Source organism: Aethalodelphis obliquidens, unplaced genomic scaffold (genome assembly GCF_003676395.1).
Source record: "Aethalodelphis obliquidens isolate GAN/ISIS:26980383/991018 unplaced genomic scaffold, ASM367639v1 scaffold24, whole genome shotgun sequence".
Taxonomy (NCBI): domain Eukaryota; kingdom Metazoa; phylum Chordata; class Mammalia; order Artiodactyla; family Delphinidae; genus Aethalodelphis; species Aethalodelphis obliquidens.
In genome coordinates this window covers 1,600,777-1,622,597 of record NW_020837968.1, presented here as the reverse complement: position 1 = coordinate 1,622,597, position 21,821 = coordinate 1,600,777, and the positions used below count along the sequence as shown (strand labels likewise).

Here is a 21,821-nt window from a genome sequence, read left to right as displayed (position 1 = left end):
TACATGACCCTGCTAAAAGTCAGTTGAAACACAAAAGTGTCTAAGCAATTTAAGGAGTTCAGTAACTGAAAAGGAATTAATGAGAAGGGAAAGACAAGATGAAAAAATGAGGAGGAACTTTGAAAGAGAAAACAAAAGATTTTATGGTGTTTTAAAAAGATGTATGAATTTTGCATAGGCTTTGTTGCTTGATGGTAAGAAATGCTTTTATTATAATGAAAATGTACTATAAAAGCTCTGACATTGACTATGGTTTGAAATAGGCAGCCATCTGGTTGGATGGTATAGAGAGGGCTATGTTTGGAGAAGTGAAAAATAAGAAGTATTCTGGGATCCACTTGAGTATGATTCTTTATTAAAGTCGTCTGCTGCTATTATATTTTTATCAAGTTCTCCTAGCATTTTCACTAGTTTTTACTTTATATATTTAACTGCCACCTCTTTTGGATACAGAGGTAAATGAAGATCCCGTCTCCTTGTAAATTGTGCCATTTATCCTCTCTTCCTACTCTGTTAAGGTTTTTGTTTTGCTTTGTTTTTAATCAGAATTTCTACTGTGTTCTTCCCTAGGTGCTCTTTTTTTTTTTTTTTTTTTCGGTACCTAGGTGCTCTTTTCTAATCCATTGCCTTTAATGCTGATCCATATGTTGACGGTTACCAAATTCACCACCTGGTCCCCACCCTTCTCCTAAACTCTGAGCTCCTACAGACACATGGCTACTCGACACCTTACCTTAGGTTTCTAAAATGTGTCTCAACTAGAATGGACTCTTTTTCTTCCTCTTCATGTTCCTTTCCAGATTTCCTTATCCTCACATATGGCATGACATTCAGTCAGTTTCCCAAAATGTAAATCTCAAAGCCATCTTCAATTTTCCTTTCTCTCTCACCTTACGTCCAATTTGTCATCAAAACTGTGTTACTTCTGTTAAAAAAAGAAACCATGGGCTCCAAATGGAGTCACTTGTGCTGAGCCCCACATCAGCAAACCAAAACTTAACTGCAATTTTAGTCTCTCCCAAGAATGTACTCTTTAACCAGTCAGTCTGGAATCACCTGGTCAGCACTAGTGAGGTCATCTGCTGGATAGACGCCTGCCTTCCCCCATGGGAAAGTGACCTTGCCTGAAACAATCTACTCTTTGCTAATAAACTTCCTTTCCCCACCCTCTTTCTGCCTTTGAAAACCTTTCCTTTTCTATAGCTCTTCAGAGCTCCTTTCTATTTGCTAGATGGGCTGGCGCCCGATTCATGAACTGTTGAAGAAAGCCAATTTGATCTTCAGATTTACTCAGTTGGATTTCAGTTTTTAACCCTTCTAAATATTGGAGTAAAACACTTAACATGAGATCTACCCTCTTAACAAATCTATAAGTGTACAATAAATGATCTAAAGGTATAGTCATGGAATTAATCAATGGAAAAGGCATAACATGAACCCAGGATTGTATTGCTCCAATTTATGATTTTTACCATTATACCAAAGAGCAAGCACACCTCAGAGCTCACCGAAAAAAAGCAACTCTGTAGTCACTCTGGTATGACAACAGCTGTCATTAAGATAGAAATTAAAGAAGTTCTTAATAAGTGACGGAAAATAACTGTGTTTAAGACCAACCTGAGCGAAAGGCACACAGAAAATGAAAAAGTTTCAGCACAGATTGAACCAGAATGGAGCATTTCTTAAGTGTTGTAACGCTCTCTATTTTGGCCAAGGTCTCACACACCATTCTTACGGAGGAGCCAGCAGGTAACATAAATCAGTATGTGGCTTGTCCTGACCTTGAGGGGAATGCACTCACAGCTTGAGAATACAGGTAAGACAGTACAGGTGAGTCATGGCCTCAAATTGCACCATTCACAGCAGTGATGGACCTGGGCTCTTAACAATGATAAGAACTAGAATTAGAAGACAGGGCCCTGGCCCTGGGCACTTGGAAGGCTTATGCAGCAGTTCAAGACAAAGCTCCCAATGCACATATGGTTGGAGCTACAGAGATGCAGCATCAGACTTACCAAGTATCTCAGCCCCAACCTGCAAGGAGGTCAACCTACCTTATTAAAATGACATATATAGAGTTTTGTTAATATGTGGCTGCTTCATTAAAAAACCAATACTGAAAAATAGTATAGGCACTGAAAACTTATACTTCATTTACATTCACATGAATTAAATACATTTTTTAAGTTTCAATGTTAGCTTATTATTATTTGCCTTTTAGAAAAATGTTTATTTTTGAAATGATTCATGAAGAGTGCTGGATTTAAGAGTCTACTGTGAGCTTTGCTTCTTTACAAAACATTCTTATGTGCTGTCTTTGACACAGATCCATGCAAAATAATTTTAGTGTTATACAATTCTAAAACAAAATGTGAACAACATTTATTTAGGATTTAAAATACAGACTCTCATGCTACCCTCTTTAAAACGACTGAAAAATCGTAATTGATTTGCTTACTTAAATAGGTTATAAATATAATAACAAAAGCACCTTAATTTCTAATCACTTGTAATTGGTGCTTTTTAAAATGTGCTTCTTTTAATATGTTACCTATACATTGAGTTATACAAGCTTTTTAAGCTTTGGCAAGGTTTATAAGGAAAACATTAATTTGAATGAAAGGAAATATTGAGACTGTAAACTTTTTCACCACAAATTTCACCTGGTAAATGTCAATTTGTACAACGAAATGTTTTCAGAGGGAAAAAAAATTCACATAGCAGAAATAAATAAATATCAACACACTCCCTATGAATCCCATTGCTGTGCAGAGTTAACTGGAAAAATTTAATTATCAATGGCATTCTGTGCTGAAAGCATCTAACACTTTGATTTCATGCTTGTAATTCAGACATTAGCATTCAGATCAACCCACAACTTGCAATTTGGTATTTACTGAATGAATACCAATTAAATTGTTCCAAATAATCATTTTCATTTCCTGTAGCATGTCTGCCTAAAACCTAAGATTCCCATTGGATTTAAGATCATTTGAGATGTTGGGATTTTACATTTTCTAGAGAGAATTGTTGCTTTTGAAGTAATAATAAATCTCATTTTTCTATTGTTAAAAGCAAGTTCTCACTCTGCTGGTCATTGTCTTCATGTCTATACAAAAAAAGGTTAGTAACTGATACCACAGGCCACAGATCTGAAGTCAACATACACTGCAATTTAGTAGTTCGTGAAAAGTGACCACACCCCACCCTATGCCCTGATGCACAAACATGCATTTTCTTTATTTCAAAATAATAGATAAACAGACTTTTCAGGAAAGGATTGGGATTTAGATCAGATGGGAGAAACAAAAGTGAGATTTCAGGAACCAAAGAAATCAAGGAAAGAAGTAGAAGAAAAAACAAACAAAAATCCTAAGAGATGATGGGAAGAGAAAAGCATGATAGTACATGTATCCCAATGCTCTCTAGTATCACATAGGAGGTGATAATTTCAGTAATTTTATTACATTGTTCTTCTCTCTCAAATTTTAACATTAAAAGAAAAATTCTCAAGATGTAAATTCTGAAGTTATATGGAGACAAAATTAACAGCCAAAATTTGACTTATCTGGAAGCTCCTATTTATGAGGTATGTGTATGCAATTTATAAAAATTATTTCAGAGAGCATCTCTTTTTAACCAAAAAAGTTGTAGAAGTTTTACTATCCAGTTATATCTCTTTGACAAGTGAACAGGACTAGAATGTCTTCATAAAACCATAGTGGCATAGCAGGTTAAATTATAAAGATTCTTTCCATCACCTGACACCAAAAATGAAAAGAAGGCATTTAAAAGAACATTCTCAGAATATATGGTTTGAATATGCTTAGCTTACAATATATTTAAGTATCTTCAGTTGATAAGGATATTGTCCTGGGATTTTTAACCCCGGAATGTTATTTTCTATCAATCGCAAACATTTGTTAAGCATCTTATATTTTCCAACCACAAGAGATACTGGACATAAAATGGTAAGAAAGGAAAATTGAAACTTTGTTATATAAGATAAAAATTTGGCAGGAAACACTGATAATTAAAGAAGCATTATATATTTTATAATTTTTTCCATCACTGAGAAACATAAAGCTTGGGCATCTCCCATTAATTCAGATAAACTTCAAGAAAACGTCATAAAAGAGCTTCAATCTAAAAGTCGAGACTCAAAGGATAAGCAGGAGAGAAAGGTGAGGAATTTAGATTAAAAAAAAACTTAACATGAGAATCATTTTACAAATGTAAAGAAATTAATCATACAAGTCATATTGAATGTGATCCTTACATTTTGCATTTTGTGTTAAATTTTTTTGCCTCTTTTTAAATTCCTTAATTTTTGTGACTTTCGTTTTAAAAACTTACACACATTCATTTTGAAAATTTAAACCATAGCAGAAAGTATAAGAAAGTTAAAAGAAAAATCCTATATCCTTATAGAATCACTTGATATATTCTTATCTATATCTCTATAGAAACATAGAAGTATAGAAAGACAGATGAACAGGTAAGTGGAAATAATCTGAACAGATTTTAATCATGTATATATGTGGTAATTTTATCTAAACGTATCATATTTGTTGTTGATAAAACTAAAAAAATAAAGATTAGAAACTTGCTAAATTTAAAGTAACCATTCACACAAAAGAGAAAGTAATGGCTAAAATATTTTTCTATAGTTAATCCAAAATATCTTTACAAATGAAGAAAGTGTCATCTTAATGTCTTATTAAACTATTATCCTACTTCAAACAGTAATTTAAAATTCACAATAGAAATGAGCAAATTATCATAATTCTATTTGAGTTTTTAGTTTGATTACAATTTTTATATATCTAGGTTAATGACTTCTAGAACTTCATACAAATAATATTACAAAGGTTAAGGATGTGGGCTCTGGAACCAACCAATTTGCCTAGGTCCAGATCTGAGCTCTGCTTCTTACTAATCGTAGACTTTGGATAAACTAAGGCTTATCTTTCCATCTAACCTTTCTGTGCCTCAGTTTCTTTTAACATTAAAAGAATGTTATATTTATTCTCTGTAAAATGAGAATAATACCTACCATAGAAGGTTGTTGTGCAAAATTAAACAATTTATTACACATAAAGCAATAAAAAAATTGGCTGGCAAAGAAGGTAAACATTAAATAAGTATTAACTGTAATTACTATTATGATGACATTTTAGGATCTCTTTGGGAACAGAGCATTCATGTCTGCTGCCACAAGTAAACTGATTTATCTCTTACCTCAAATCTTTTATCAAGACTTCTTTATTTTCCTTAATTTTATTTCTTAATTTTGTAGATTTTGTCCTAAGGTAATTTTTTCAAGGAGACCTCACATGTGTCACACTCCCTACGTGTATTCATTTTTGAGGTTATCAGTTGATGGCTTTCATACATAACTGACCATCTTGAGTGGTATAAAACCAATGTCACAGAGCCTTTCCTGCAGAACTATTATTCTCCTAAAGACCATCAGAAGTCGTTGATTCTCAATTAGTGTAGTATGACAACTGGCTTTCTCTCACACCTTTACCCCAGCTGCTAAGTGGAAACCTCCCTTGGCTAGGTGTCTTCACCACGGACAATAAAAATGAGGTCTCTGCCTCTGCTTGGATAAATCTTCAACTACACTTCTGATAAAATGAAGTGTGAGATGGGGTTTCCCAGAGCCGGATCCAATGAGTAGCTGTTGCATATACCACTGCTTCTCATAACGTATTTTTTTTTCCTTTACCTTTTTTTTTCTTATTTTTGTAATACATGTTTAATACTACATAGGTAGCATACTTTCTAAGTTCTTGTATATCTGAAAATAACTACATTATCCTCATAATTCAGTGAGGGCTTAAATTCTATTAAAGTTTAGGTTCTAAATCAATTTTTCTTGGAAACTTGTGAACTGTGTTTTAGAAACTTTTAACTCAGATGAGAACATGGATATCAGATTGATTCTTATTCATTTGTAGGTAATGCCTTTATTTTTTCCTGAAGTTTTAGCACAGCTTACAGTAGATAAGTGGATATTTAAGATAGATATACTTAGTTGTTCTACTTTTTTTGCAAATTCCTTAACTACTTTGTGCCTCAAAGTTTCTTCATCTATAAAATAAGGACAATAGAACTTATCTTATAAGCTGTTAAAGGTTAAATTAGTTAATACATGTGCTCAGAAAAGTGCCTAACACATAGGAAACCCTTGAAATGTTAGCCATTATTCTCAGTATTTGATGTTTGAAAATAACTGTACATTATTGTCGTATTTCAAAAATTGCTTATTTGTTGCAGAATTTTAATTCAAAACCATGTTTCTTAGATTTTTATATTAATAATAATTACATAATTATTATTTATATATCTTCAATAACCATATTCTGCTTTTCCTCAATTTGAATTCAGCTTACTTGGTTAATTAACTGCTTAAAACTTGGCTGCTCACATATGCAAAATTGAGTTGGGACAAATAGTTTTCTATTTGTTCTAGTGTGAAACAAGCCTGGGGACTGTTAGTCAGTTGCCAGATCTTTAGACAAATGCACTTTCTGTCGTTCATTTGTAATATAAGCAAAACAAATGTGACCAAACAAAACTAGTAATCAAATATCATGATGGTGCTATACTGCTAGACCATATGTTATAATACTTTCTCCAAACTACAGTACTTAGCTTCTCACTGTCCACTTCCCAAGTAGCTCTTTGCCTTAAGAGTCAATTCAGTAAATTGAGTTCAAGAACTTAAGCATCCAGTATTCAATAAGTATTAATCAAAGATGCACAAGAAAATCCCAAGTACTTTTGAATTAAGCATGCTAATAATGTTTAACTAGATCATATTTTAAACAATAAATAAATAGGTTCATTTTCTCCTTAAATAAGACTGAGGAGGTAAAATAATTTTTTTTACATTGGACTAAAACACAAAATATCCACTAACCTAATATAGCTCTTTGCTTTATAACTCTACAAAATAATATGAAAATACGTAATACATATTCAAATAAAAAATTTGAATCAAAGTAGGTGCAAAAAAAATCTATTAGTGTAAAATTAGAAACACCAAATGCATTATAAATTAGAGTACTTACTATTGGTTAGAATATGCTGATAATTAAGCTAAAGTCATGCACTTAATTACCAGATGGACCAGTTGTCTCTGTTTTGTTCCAGAGACACAGGCTGAATCACAATTTCCAGCTGTCTTGGAACTGTGCACTACTGAGCTGGAGGGGCACACAGCCGACATGTGGGAAGATTAGTCCAATTCCATTACAATGACAGGAAAAGCAATTCTGAGCACATTCCCTACAGGAAGGGGTCAGTAGCCTCGTTTTTATTTCAGTTTGGCACTGAGCATGGTGTCTTTTATAGACGAATGCTTAATGATAGTCCTTTTTAATGTTCATAATGTTGAAGACAAGATACATTTTAAAACCATACAGCAGCTTTCCAAACAGGTAATATTAAGATTGTGAGATCCATGAACAACAGAGCCATTTCATCAAATATTAGTTCCTGAATCATTTGGGGCTTAAAATTTAATGTATGTATTAAAAGTTCTGATTTGGTAAAGCAATGATAGACTTGCTCTATGAAACAACTTAACAGCAATTAATTATGACTAATTTCACCACAATGGAATACATATATATGTGTGTATATATACATATATACCATTATACATACATAGATACAAATATATACACATATTTACAAATATACATATAAAAATATGTACATATATACACACACATATATATACATACATATATATACATATATATATAATGGAATATCACTCAGTCATAAAAAAGAATGAAATCTTGCCATTTGTGGCAACATGGCTGAACCCAGAGGGTATTAAGTTAAGTGCGACAGAGAAAGACAAATAATGTATGACTTCACTTATATGTGGAATCTAAAAAAACAAAACAAATATATGAAAACAAACAGGTGGTTGCCAGAGGGGAGGGGATCTGGGGACTGTACGAAATAGATGAGGAGAATTAAGAGGTACAAACTTACAGTTGCAAAATAAATGAGTCATGGGAATGAAATGTACAGCATGGGGAATATAGTCAATAATAATGTAGTATCTTTGTAGGATGATGATGGCAGTCAAAAGGTACAAACTTCCAGTTATAAGATAAATAAGTACCACGGATGTAATGTAAATCAGGATTAATATCAATATAATTAACACTGCTCTGTTATATATGAAAATTGTTAAGAGAATAAATCCTGAGTTCCCATCACAAGGAAATTTTTTCTTTTATTTTATATTTATATGAGATGATAGATAGTCACTAAACTTATCATGGCAATTATTTCATGATGTATATAAGCAAATCATTATCCTATACACCTTACATTTGTATAATGCTGTATGTCAATTATTCCCCAATAAAACTGGAAGGAAAAAAAAAAGTAGTCAGTCCCCTGTCTGCTGTCTAGAATCATTTTTAGGCATCCTGATTCAGTTTCATAGTATTATTAACAAATTACTATGCTTAAACATTTTAGAGTAAATCTCTTTTTGCAGGTTCACGTGATAATTCAATCATCTTGTATAAAGAGGACTTCTGAAATTAAAATTTTTGGAGTGTTCACACCATATGCCATGCCCTCTGCTAGATAGACATTTTATAAACATATCCAATTTAATCCTCATTTGAAAAAACACAAACAACAAAAATCTTATAGGGTGATTAATATTGTACTCATTTAATGATGTGGAAAACAAGGCTAGATAAATAAGTAATTTGCCCAAGGCCTCCAAATTAGTATAGCCTTGAGTTTTAAACAAACAGTGTACATGTAAACGTTCATGACTTATCATTGCCAGAGACTGCTTATTGTTCCACAGCATCGCATTTTTCTTTTTCTTGATAGTATAATATTCAACTGGGTATTTGTTGCCCCAACAGACTACATTTTTTGCAGATCCCCTCCAGCTATTGTGTGGGTATATGACCAAATCTAGCCTAAGTTATGCACACAATTTCTGGGTTGTGCCTTATATTCTTCTTTCCTAAGGATGGAGTTAGGATGTAATGGCAAGAGCAAAGCAGCCATACTAAACCACGGAAACCCTGTTTTGAAAATGGCTGAAAACAAGATATAAGCAAACTTTGTCTCCAACAGTATTAAGCTGATGGAACAATCTTGGACAGACTACCTAGATGTTTCTATTTGTGTAAGTTCTTGTATCTTTGTGTATATTTGTCTTTTATAATATGTGTAGTGTAACTCTTTGGTAAAATAGCCTGATGATACAGCATAAGTAATGTATCATCGTTCATATTTTTCTTGTAGGTAACCCAACCATCAATGGTGAATTTGAATAAGACTTATTCTACCTTACTATGATGATCATGATTTATGAAGACATTTTGCTTGTAATGCTAGAGAAGAATACACAAAGAAATCAAACTTCAGTTTTTCCATCCTTGATATTATAATTTTAAAACATATTAATGTAAATGTATTGAGTACGTGTGATTAAAAACAATAACATTTTATGTACCTAAACTAACTCTATATTATAAATGCACGTTAAAAGGTAGACTCATATCCACGTATTGGTGACAGCTTTAACATTAGATAGTATCTGTCAAAACTACCACTCAAATGTCTAAAGTTTAAACATACATACACACAACAATAACAAAGTAACTATAATTGCAAATAAAACAAAAAGTGAAACACAAATGATTAAAGTGACAAATAAACTGCATAACAGAAATTACATATAGATCATGAAAACCCTTTATCTAGCAGAGCACTGTGGCATAAGAAAGTGGCAAAATTTGTGTAGTTGTTTCCTTTGAAAATAAAAATTACTCAAGAAATAGATGTATAGGCAGAAAGTAACAGCAAATAGAGAGCCCATTGTGGGTAGTTCACTGTGATGAGGATGCCTCCAGAACCAAAGTACTGGACTAAGTGTTATCATACAAATATAATCTGTCCTTACTTTTGCATTAAAATTTCAATTACCTCTTTAGCAAATTTACTTTAACAGACCCCCTTATTATTTAGACTCATTCATTTTACTTTTTGTAATTTTCCAGTAATTGAGAAAGTAGCATGTGCATAGGTATATAAAAATTTTAATTTTAAATAATACTTTTCCTTAAAATGAGAAAATTCCTAAATTATCTAAATTATGTATCTTAAAATTAAGAACTTTTTGTGACATTAGAAGAGAAGGCATTACTGTTAGTATTTCAAATTTATGCAGTTAGATATTTACTAGGTAAATAATAAAAACAATTTGTGAAGAGTAAAAAAAAATTAAATGATAAGATGGCATTGTGTCCATTTTAAAGGGGTATTTTATGTTTAAAGGCATGGAATATCCTAAAATGTTTGCTTTTTAAATATAAAAGTATGGAATAAAACATATTCAAATCCATTTAAAAGAGGTATTAATTGCATACTACTTAGGTGTAATAGTTGTTATATTGCTGTACCTACAACTATATTTACATACATATATCTATAGCTATACCTTAATCTAAAAATAGTATTGTACTAGTGATGAAGGCATTCTTCCTATTGTAGTACTTCCTAATTAGCTTTTTCTCTTTCTCAGTAGGTCGAATCCAGGTCAGAGCACAAATACACATAATTAAGTTGAAAAACAGACATATCATTCTACCTCATTTTTTGATTTTCACATTTTTTTTTCTCTAGTAAGGCTCTGCATGAATCCATATGGGCAGTGCATCATTTCTCATTCCAAAAGAAGAAATACTGCTCAACATCACTAAGCATTAGACAAATGCAAATCATAACTACAATGAGGTATCACCTCACACCAGTCAGAATGGCCACCATCAAAAAATCTACAAACAATAAACGCTGGAGAGGGTGTGGAGAAAAGGGAACCCTCTTGCACTCTTGGTGGGAATGTAAATTGATACAGCCACTATGGAGAACAGTATGGAGGTTCCTTAAAAAACTAAAAATAGAACTACCATACGACCCAGCAATCCCACTACTGGGCATATACCCTGAGAAAACCATAATTCCAAAAGAGTCATGTACCACAATGTTCATTGCAACTCTATTTACAAAATAGTCAGGACATGGAAGCAACCTAAGTGTTCATTGACAGAGGAATGGATAAAGAAGACGTGGCACATATATACAATGGAATATTACTCAGCCATAAAAAGAGACGAAATTGAGCTATTTGTAATGAGGTGGATAGACCTAGAGTCTGTCATACAGAGTGAAGTAAGTCAGAAAGAGAGAGACAAATACCGTATGCTAACACATATATATGGAATTTAAAAAAAAAAATGTCATGAAAAACCTAGGGGTGAAACAGGAATAAAGACACAGACTTACTAGAGAATGGACTTGAGGCTATGGGGAGGGGGAAGTGTAAACGGTGACAAAGCGATAAAGAGGCATGGACATATATACACTACCAAACGTAAGGTAGATAGCTAGTGGGAAGCAGCCGCATAGCACAGGGAGATCAGCTCGGTGCTTTGTGACCGCCTGGAGGGGTGGGATAGGGAGGGTGGGAGGGAGGGAGACGCAAGCGGGAAGAGATATGGGAATATATGTATATATATAACTGATTCATTTTGTTGTGAAGCTGAAACTAACATACCATTGTAAAGCAATTATACTCCAATAAAGATGTTAAAAAACAAAAAAAAAAAACAAAACAAAAAAAAAGAAGATGTGGCAATATATACAATGGAATATTACTCAGCCATAAAAAGAAACGAAATTGAGTTACTTGTAGTGAGATGGATGGACCTAGAGTCTGTCATACATAGTGAAGTAAGTCAGAAATAGAAAAACAAATACCGTATGCTAATACATATATATGGTATCTAAAAAAAAAAAATGGTTATGAAGAACCTAGGGGCAGGACAGGAATAAAGACGCAGATGTAGAGAATGGACTTGAGGACACGGGGAGGGGGAAGGGTAAGCTGTGACAAAGTGAGAGAGTGGCATGGACATATATACACTACCAAATGTAAAATAGCTAGCTAGTGGGAAGCAGCTACATGGCACAGGGAGATCAGCTCGGTGCTTTGTGACCACCTACAATGATAGGATAGGGAGGGTGGGAGGGAGATGGGAGAGGGAGGAGATATGGGAACATATGTATATGTATAGCTGATTCACTTTGTTATACAGCAGAAACTAACACACCATTGTAAAGCAATTATACTCCAATAAAGATGTTTAAAAAAATAAAAAACTAGTTCATGAAAAAAAAAAAAACTGTTTTCTATAATAAAGCAATGTACCAGTTGCCTCCCACTGTCCTGTCTGCCCTCGCTTTCTGCCTGGATGCCTGAGAGAACATCGGGGGAGGAGGGGTAGGCAGACAGGGATGGGCAGGGACAGTGTTCTCAACAGCAGTTCTGCTTTGAAGATTATGGAAAGATGAGGGCACCCCCATGCCAGCAGTTTGAAGGAAAAATTATTGTTTGACAACTGTGGCCTGCAGTACAAATTCTTGTGATCTGGTTGTTTACAGCATTTAGGAAAACCTCAGAGCTGCAGTAAATATCAATACCAAATGGTTGACGTGCTTTCTTGTTTTTTTCCTTAAGACTGAAGTAAGGATTTTACTTCTATTTCTATAGGTGACCGTTACTTTTTATAGTGAATATTTATCTATTCATTTACTGTAGCCAAATCTTAATGAAAGTGGTTTATTATATGTTTTTGTAGAACTATAATTAAAACAAAACATAATAAAAATGCTGATATGTATGATCTTACCAGGTGAAGATAAGGCATAGTAATGTAGATATTAAAATCAAAACTTGATTAAACATTGCAGACTGTGTACGCTGAATGGCTCTGTGTAGATCATTCTGAAATAATACAGAACAAGCATATTTTAAATTTTGATAGATACTACATATTCATGAGTTTTGTTACATTTATTACTATGTATTACATTTCAACTATCTTGTGCATACTCAACACACATACTTTAAATGGATATAGCAGCATATTTTCGTTTTTGCCTTGGTCTATATAACCTTACTGTAACATTCATATTACCAAGATAATACTATGGGAGACCACCAAAGCACCAAATTTTAGTTTACTCGCCTTACAAACATCTGTAGAGTTGTTACACTGACTCCCCAAAAGCCCTCCACGGTGAGTATGCTCTCTTGTGGAAAATTCTAATTTTAAAAGATCAGAAAATAATATGTTCAATTAAGGGGAAAGTAATAGCTGGATCAAACTACAACCATATCTCATTCTCTGAATCAGGAAAAATAACATGAATTATGCCAGGTGATTTATCATAAAAATAAAAAATTATATAGCCAATGAACATTTTTAGATTAATTTCATTCATATTAAGAGAAATGTGAATTCAAGATATAATTTTATTTTCCAATTGAAAAACATTGAAGATAATAATACCCACTGTTATTTAATATGCAAAAAACAAGCACTCATATATAATACTGCTCATGTAATTTGTTATAAATTTCTTGAAAGTAATTTGGTAATACAAGTCAAAATTCACAAAGGTATGCCCTTTCTACTTCATGGTTTCATTCATTTAATTAGTATTTACCCCATAACATAATTTCTAAAAGCTAACCACATGAAAATTATGAGATGGAAATCAAATACTTATGTATGTTCATCTTTATTACAAAATTATAAGATTTTTACGTGAAATAATGAATGTCCATTACTATTAAAGTAACTAAAAATGCAATAGAAAAATGGTTAAATAAATTGATCAAAACTAGATAGCAGATTTAATGCATCCATTAAAAATGGTTTGAACAGGAATATTTAATGACATAGGAACCTGTCCACCACATACTATTATATGAAAAAAAATTTAAATTATAAAATTAAACATACTATTTTGTGTGTGTGTGTTTTCATAGAAAATATTAGAAGAATATAAGTTATTACTAGTGCTTAGTCTGTGTGGAAGGTTTGTAGTTTTGCATAATGTTTTATTTTATGGTTTCCTGTTGTATAAATTTTTTATAGTAACATTTTAACAGTCTGCATATCAGGACTGCGTGAGATAGATAACTTCATCAATACAAGCAAAGTCTCAATGAGTCATAGTTTATCTTTCTCTACCACACATTTAACCAAAACTGTAACAAAAACAAACTAAGTTGACTAGAATTTCACCTCGCATCTCTTACTTTCTTCTAACAGAGGTGTTAATGAACAGAAAAATAAATTAAAATTTAGCAACCAGGAAGAGGAGAAGTAAAATATAGAGCTATGATGGAAAATGAATCCTAAATTAACAATGCAAGCACTACTTCTACTCTCAACGATTGACTAATAATTCTTCTCTTGGTTAGGTTACTTTTTCCAACAGCTAATAAATGCAAATTAGCAAAGACGTTTATTTTTTTTTCCCTGGAGTATTTTTTTTTTCATTAGGAATTTAGGCAATCTATATTTAGTGAAATAGTATTTTTTTGGACAGTTAAGACAGACTGATGTTTCCACAAACCATCCACAGGCTACAGTCTCCCCTTCTTAGTCATGAACTTTCATGAGGCTCCAGTGGTTACTTAACACAGATGTTTAGAAATATTCATCTGGTTGTGAATATTCAAATGTTATCCAGATATTCCTTTTGGCCACAACTTGTGTCATAATTTCTGTTAAAAAGCTATTTACATTGTAAAGCAATTATACTCCAATAAAGATGTTAAAAAAAAAAAAGCTATTTAAGAGAAAAGCAAGTTTGCCTCCAAACAAATTTAATTTCTGTGTGATAAAATTAATAATATTGAGCCCTTACTATGTTTATGCCAGATACAAGATTTTACACATACATATATATGCATGTATATATAATTTCATTTAATTCTCACAGCAAGCCTGTATGTAGGTACTTTTATTCTCTTGTGAAGATGAAGACATTAGCAAAGAAGTTGAATCATTTGCTTATCTTTAACACAGAGTGGACTCCTATTAACACCTGTAGAATAAATGACCAAGCAGCAAGCTCACTCATAAGTGTCCAAGTCCATTAGAGCAAAGAGATTTTGGTCATAGTTATAAATCAGTCCTTCTGAACAGGGTCAGCCTTGGGCAAAATGCAACTGTGGCACATCTCTTCTTTCCTGCTTCCCCTTCTCCCTCCTAATATCCTACTCCCAACCCAACCCAGCCTAAAAAGGTGACTTTACATGAGGGCCTTCTGGCTGCAATACAGGGTCTTACAAAAGCCTATAGATTTTTATGGACTGTGAGACTACCTACAGTTAAGAACAGTTTAACAATGTTACCTCCTGAAGCCTTAAAACCAGGGGTCCCGTTATACATCAAGAGATTGCCTTAGAAGGGAAGGCTGTTTGTCTTCAGGAAATTGGCTAACTAGTTGGACCAGTCCGAACAGCAGTTAGCTTTGGTTTGGTGATATTTGGAATATCTGAACTATTTTTGTTTACCAGCTCATAGGGCCTTATGAAGGAAGGGACTTGGCAATATGGGCATTTTATGACTTTTCATTCTCATTAGGGTATAAGCAGACTTGGGATCTATTAGCTTAGACAGTTATGCAACACATCACTTTAATGAGGTAAGAAATAATGGAGTGTTGAAAAATATTTTTGTCTTTACACTTGTCTTTTATACTTACAATCATATTTTCCAAGGCATGTTTGGCAAGCCAACAGTTTAGAAAGACTGGGACAAATAGATTTCTTAAGGAAGGCCAGAATATCTGGAAAACAAATCAAAACTAAACTTTTATCTCAAAGCAAGAAATCGATATGATTGAGAAGAAATGTGAAACAGAAATAAGTTATTAAAAACAATAGAATGATCTAAAACATGTGGCAAATACTTTAAACTCATATGACTATTGAAATGCAAGGAGCAGACAGGATCTTTCCATTCATTCTCTAAGTCTTACTTAAGGAAAAATTCTTCGGAAAATTATTGTAGAAGCAGAATGAAAATAATCAGCCCTCACTGGATGTCAGCTATAATGTGCTAATTAGATCACTAAATCTTTTAGTGTGACAGTTTATAATAGACATCACCTCTTTCTTTCCTGCAGCTGGAAGTAAAAAGTAGATGTAAGGAGACAGAGCTTTAGTTTTTCATAGCATCACCACTTAGTCTCTGCAGATGCAAACATTCTTACTGACTTTGGGGAACTGTACTCCACTGGAATTATGTTGAATTAGCCATTCAATCTGGGGCCAGTTGTTCCTCTAGATAAATCACTCAAATTAAAATAATTGTCAGAACTGAGCAACAGCCTCAGATCATATTGACTTCTTTTCATAATTTTCCAAATAAAATTCAAACAAATAAGGTTTAGAAAGCATATTACCAACAGATATTACTGTAACTTTATCAAATAGAGATTAAGACCTAATTTTGCAATGGGAACGTGCTAGTTACATACTTTGTAGTTAAAACAGGATCACTGTGGAATTGGTCCTCCACAGACTTTGATAAAGAAGCAAATTACTAGTTGTCTGGCTGATGGCAACTTTCTTAGTAAAAAGAGAACTGGACTTAGGAAATCCTATGGTTAAGCTCGAGATAAACATATTCTTAGCATGAGAAACCTTTATAAATACTTGGTTTTACTTGGTTTCTATTTTTTTTTAATTCCACAATATACACAAGAAATGGAATGATTAATTTCTGGTCTGTTTAGACAATATTGACACTTGTTAAAATGGCACCTCTAGAGCATATATTTCTAAAAGCATTTCATTTTGCAATTGTACTAAATCTCATTAATTTTCACTTAATTTCACAATCCAGTTACCCAACTGATTTTACTATTTATTTTTTAATACCATGATTTAAAACAATAACAAAGTCTAAATTCATCCATCTGAGCTAATATGTTATCTATTACTATTTAGATTTAAAGACTTTATGTCTAATTAAAAACATTTCTTTTAAAGATTCTTTTAGGACTTACTGAGATAATGAAGGGAACCGCATTAATTACTTCCAAGATGAAGGGTATTCGTAAAATCTGTTCCCAGATGTTTCCCTTCCAAGAAAGAATGAGTAAAAATGAAAGTCAATTATAACTGAATCCCATTAAAGGGGGAAAAAGACAGCATCAGAATTTCTCTAGCAATAAGTATGTTTATATTAATAGAATACCAAATTATTATTTAGAAATGTAGCAATGACTTTTAGAGATTATTTTGCTGAATGTAATTGTGCCCTCTCAATTTTGTAGTCAGTGTAAGAAGTAAAACAAATGTTTGTAGTAATCCTTGAATATTGCATATAACACATTTTAATCATAACATATTTCATGGAAGAAAAGTTACTAGTAAAAATAAAACACATTAAAAAACCTTACAGAATCAATGAAAAAGCGACTCAATCTTAATTTTTTTACTATAATAATTACATTCACAAACTTTAAAGCATATCAAATAGTTCGCAAACACAAACATATAACAATGTTCCTTGGAATTAACATTGTTTTTAGATTAATAAAATTTAAAGGGAGGATTTTCTCAATCTTCTGGATTCTAATTTTCCAACCCACATAGTGCAACAATATTAATCAGGCCTGGCTACCTAATTTGTGGGGCTAAGGGCAAAATGAAAATGCAGGGCCTCTTAGCAGGGCCTCTTATTAACAAATTATGAAGAATTTCAAGAAGGTGACATCAGAGCATTAAAACAAGCACAGGCCCTTCTAATTGTGCAGCTCTGGGCAACTGCACTGGCTAACAGGTCATTCCTGAAACTTTCTTGAACGGTGTCTAGCAAAAAAGAACTCAGAACTTCCTAAAGCAGTTTATTCGTCTATGAAAACAAGAACTACCCATTAGTAAGGCAATTTGAAATCTGACTCCCTGTAATGTCTAATTATTTTGTGACACTGGCTATAATATTGGGATTCTTTATTTTTCTTGAGGTCCCAAAGCCTTAAAACATTACAATGATATAAAACACCTCCACTTCACAAGGCAAGGTCTAGATCAGCAATCATCTGTGTGCTAAAGAGGTTTTGTTATCATTAGTTCATCACCCGTCTGCAAGCTGTATAAAGAGTGGAGGAGGGAGCAGGTGGAAGAAACAGAAGCAATGAGACCTCCTCTGTGTAGAGATACAAGGGTGCTGTGTTACTTCCCTCACCACATCCAGCTCAGTGAGGAGAGCTCGGGTGAACGACCCAGACAGCTGTGCTCAGACATGGGGGCTGCATTTGGCCAATGCTTAAAACATCATCAAAAAACAGCAGAGCAAAGACAAAGAGAGTTGAGATGAGAACAGGCCATACTTATGCCAATCCTAAGAGGTACTTATTTTCTGCAGATGAGATATAGACCCTAAAGAATGAAACTTATGGCCATTCTAAGTTCACACTCAGGAGGGCTGTGTTCCTAAGGGGACATGGAACCGTGACAGACGGTGGCCCTCAGGACCCCAGGGCCTGGGTCAGAGCCCTAATGGCCAGCCTGAGGCTTGAGGCATCAAGGAGCTTTGGCCAAAGGCCTCAGGAGAACTACAAAAGCCCCGTTTGGACCTGCCATCAGAGCAACCCAACCGCAGACTGTTCTTGTGCCAGTAAGGCAACTTTGTCCCAGAAGCTGACCTCACTCCTCCCCATGCCTCCTCAGCCCTGAGGGACCAAAATCAGCTGGTGTCAAATAAGGGAGGAGGGGAAAAGAGGAGATGGCCCCCAAGATGATCCCCTGCCCCATGTGGTTCCAGGCCAAGAAAAAGTTAAAACTGGATAAGAATTTTAAATTTTTACATACTGATCATAATTTCTTAAGTACTAAACTGAGATTTGCATTGCGATTGAAAAGTCTAAAAAAGCTAAGATACCTGCCCAAGACTTCATCTGATGAGCATGGCTCATAAGGAAAATGACTGGATTTGAAGGAGAAATGCAGGAAGACTAAAGCCTTTTCCTACTTGCACTGAGTCAGGCCTACCTATTCAACAAACCATTTATAATTGATTTTAATTATGTGAAGCTCCTATTTTTTATTGTGCAGGTTAACATTACCATTTCTTTCATCAGTTTTTTATATGACTCAGTTTCCAGAATGTTTAACACTTGGCTTACTCTTTCTCTACTGTGTTTTTACTTGTCATGTACATCGTTCCTTGATGTCAATGATTCTGCACAGGAAAAGAGACCGATGTGACCAGAAGAAGACGGCAGGGTGGAGTGGGGAGGGGTATGAGTACAGTCACCACTGGTCATACGGCAGGATCTTTCTACGAATACACAGCAAGATTAGTTGGTTTTCTTAGCTGTGGCACACTGGAAAGTTTAGCTCGTAGTAAACCAAAAGTCTTTCTATCTCTAATGTCCCTCTTCATTTCCATTTATAACACACCAATTTGATTTTTATGATTTTTTCTCAAACCAGTAAAAGAGTCTCATGACTGGTATGTGACTTGGTTGGGTTCCCTTCCGATTTACCTTCCATATTAAAGCCAGAGAATTCTTTCTAAAATGCCAAATTTCCATTGCCATCATATTAACATCCAAACTCCTCATTACATCATATGAAGCTTCATAACTTGGACTCTGGCTACTGGTTTGGTTTGTACCTACTACATTCCTAGCCCACCTTGAATTCAGCTACAGATACATCACATGTAAAACTGATTTTGAGGCAGTTCTCTGAACACACTACGCTATTTCATACTTTTACAACTTTGCTCACATACTTCTCCCTCTGCTTGGAATGTCTCAGTCCCCATACCTTCACCACTAACTACCTGGATATATCTTTGTAACATTTTATAAAACTTATTTGTTTATATGACATTTGGACTCAATAAGCATGTGAATGAATAGATGAAACTTTCAAATATCTTATACATATTCTTCCCTTCTTGGTATAATTAATTTTTGACCTTAAACATTTATATTTCTTTCTATTGGATCCAAATGGAAACCCCTGAAAGAATATTATTGTTTAAAGCCTTCCTGGTGCAATTATAAATAAGTTGTTAAACTTATGGCCACAAAGCTCAACAGGTTTTCTGGAAGAAAGCATTTCAAGAGTACTTGGCTATATACCCATCTTAGGTAATCTCATCTATGTGTCAACTTCAACATATCGTCAATAATAAACCAATGACTTCCAATGTTGTATCTCTAGCTGAGATCAATATTCTATCTGAGAATCTCTTTCAGATCTCCACTGCCTAATCCACTGCTTCACACAGATGCCTCAAAGGCACCCTGTGGGTAATATGTCTAAAAGTAAAATTTAAACGACAATGAAAACAAGACAATCCGAAACCTATGGGATGCAGAAAAAGCACTTCTAAGAGGGAAGTTTATAGCAATACAATCCTACCTCAAGAAACAAGAAAAATCTCAAAAAACAACCTATCCTTATACCTAAAGCAACCAGAGAAAGAAGAACAAACAAAACCCAAAGATAGTAGAAGGAAAGAAATCATAAAGATCGAAATAAATGAAATAGAGACGACTCATCTTGATGACTCAGACTCATCAAGAAAAAAAGGGAGAGGATTCAAATCAATAAAATTAGAAATGAAAAAAGAGAAGTTACAACAGACACCACAGAAATACAAAGGATCATAAGAGACTAACAAGCAACTCTATGCCAATAAAATAGACTACCTAAAAGTAAAATTTATGATGTTTGCCCTGACTGGTTCTCCAGTAACAGAAACCAAAAGTTCTGGAGAAACTCTTTACACCTTCTTTTCACATGCTAAACAAGAATAATTTGACAGTAAGACTTCCTGATTCATATATGGACCTTGAGTCCTCTGGTTCTCATTCTAATGCTAATCCCACTCCAGCCTCCTAACCGGTCTCCTCCCCTTCCTTCTTGCCCCATTCCCATCCAACTCCCACAATGTTACCAGGAATATGTTTCTAAGGCACATCTCATGTGCCAATCCCTACCCCTCACCCCACGCCACCCCCACTCACTTTGTAACTCTTGAACAATTCAGACACTTGCACAGCGAAACACAGATTCTATTACAACCTACAAAAGGCAACAAATCGTTTAGCTCTCCTTGTCCTCTCCCCGCGAATTTTAAAGATCATTCTTTCCTAAGACGTTCCACTCCTTATATATGCCAGGGCCTTGGCACGTGCTTTTTAAGAGACTTGGAAAGTCTCCACCTTCCTTTCCAATTTCCCTTTGTCTAGTTAATTCACACACATCTTTCAGCTCTTAACTCAAAATCTTTTGAGTGTTTTGAGGCTTTCCTTGCCCCCTCATTGCACACACACCAGACAAGATCAGATTCCCACACTAGGTTTTTCTATCTTCATCAACATCCTTCTCATTCCTTTTTTTGTTTGTTTTTATATATCTAATCAACACTTGATTTTAATGTCATGAGGTCCAGGTGAGAGCATCTGTTTAGTTCGGGATTCTTTGCTCTGTTCCTAGCACAGTCCTTGACAGCCTGAAGCTCCTCAATAAAAACTAGAACTGCATTATGTCAAACACGCTCCTGTGGATTCATAGCTAATGTGTGTGTATTTGTGTGTTGTAGCAAAAAAGGAATTTCCTCCTGAGGACTAATTTTCACAATATAAAATTATACAGGGAGGCAATGTACTCATTGCTAAAAATAAGCGAATAACTTTTCGATTATATTCATTAGGTTTAATTCTAAGATCTCAGGTTGTCTTCTGAACATTCATAAATTATCTCCCCTAAGATAAGCTGACGAAAAATAGAAAAATTATCCAAAAGTTGCATTGGCTATTAGAGAGTCCCCATCGGCCTGCATCATATAAATCCACATGATAAAAGTAATTATGGTGGAAAAAGAAAGCCTAAATCTGGAGAATGCGGCTACATAGAGAAG

The 21,821-nt window shown here is 34.0% G+C and overlaps 1 protein-coding gene across 1 annotated transcript in view; it reads right to left on the bottom strand.

Annotated features, from left to right (window-relative positions):
* Positions 1–21,821, bottom strand: part of KCNT2 (potassium sodium-activated channel subfamily T member 2) — a 281,133-nt gene that overhangs the window by 199,132 nt on the left and 60,180 nt on the right. Inside the window, exons 7-9 of the mRNA XM_027122465.1 lie at positions 16,942–17,016; positions 15,634–15,717; positions 12,759–12,853 (exon numbers count right to left, since the gene is read on the bottom strand). Coding sequence (XP_026978266.1) covers positions 12,759–12,853; positions 15,634–15,717; positions 16,942–17,016 — 254 coding nt within the window. The remainder of the gene's footprint in view (positions 1–12,758; positions 12,854–15,633; positions 15,718–16,941; positions 17,017–21,821) is intronic.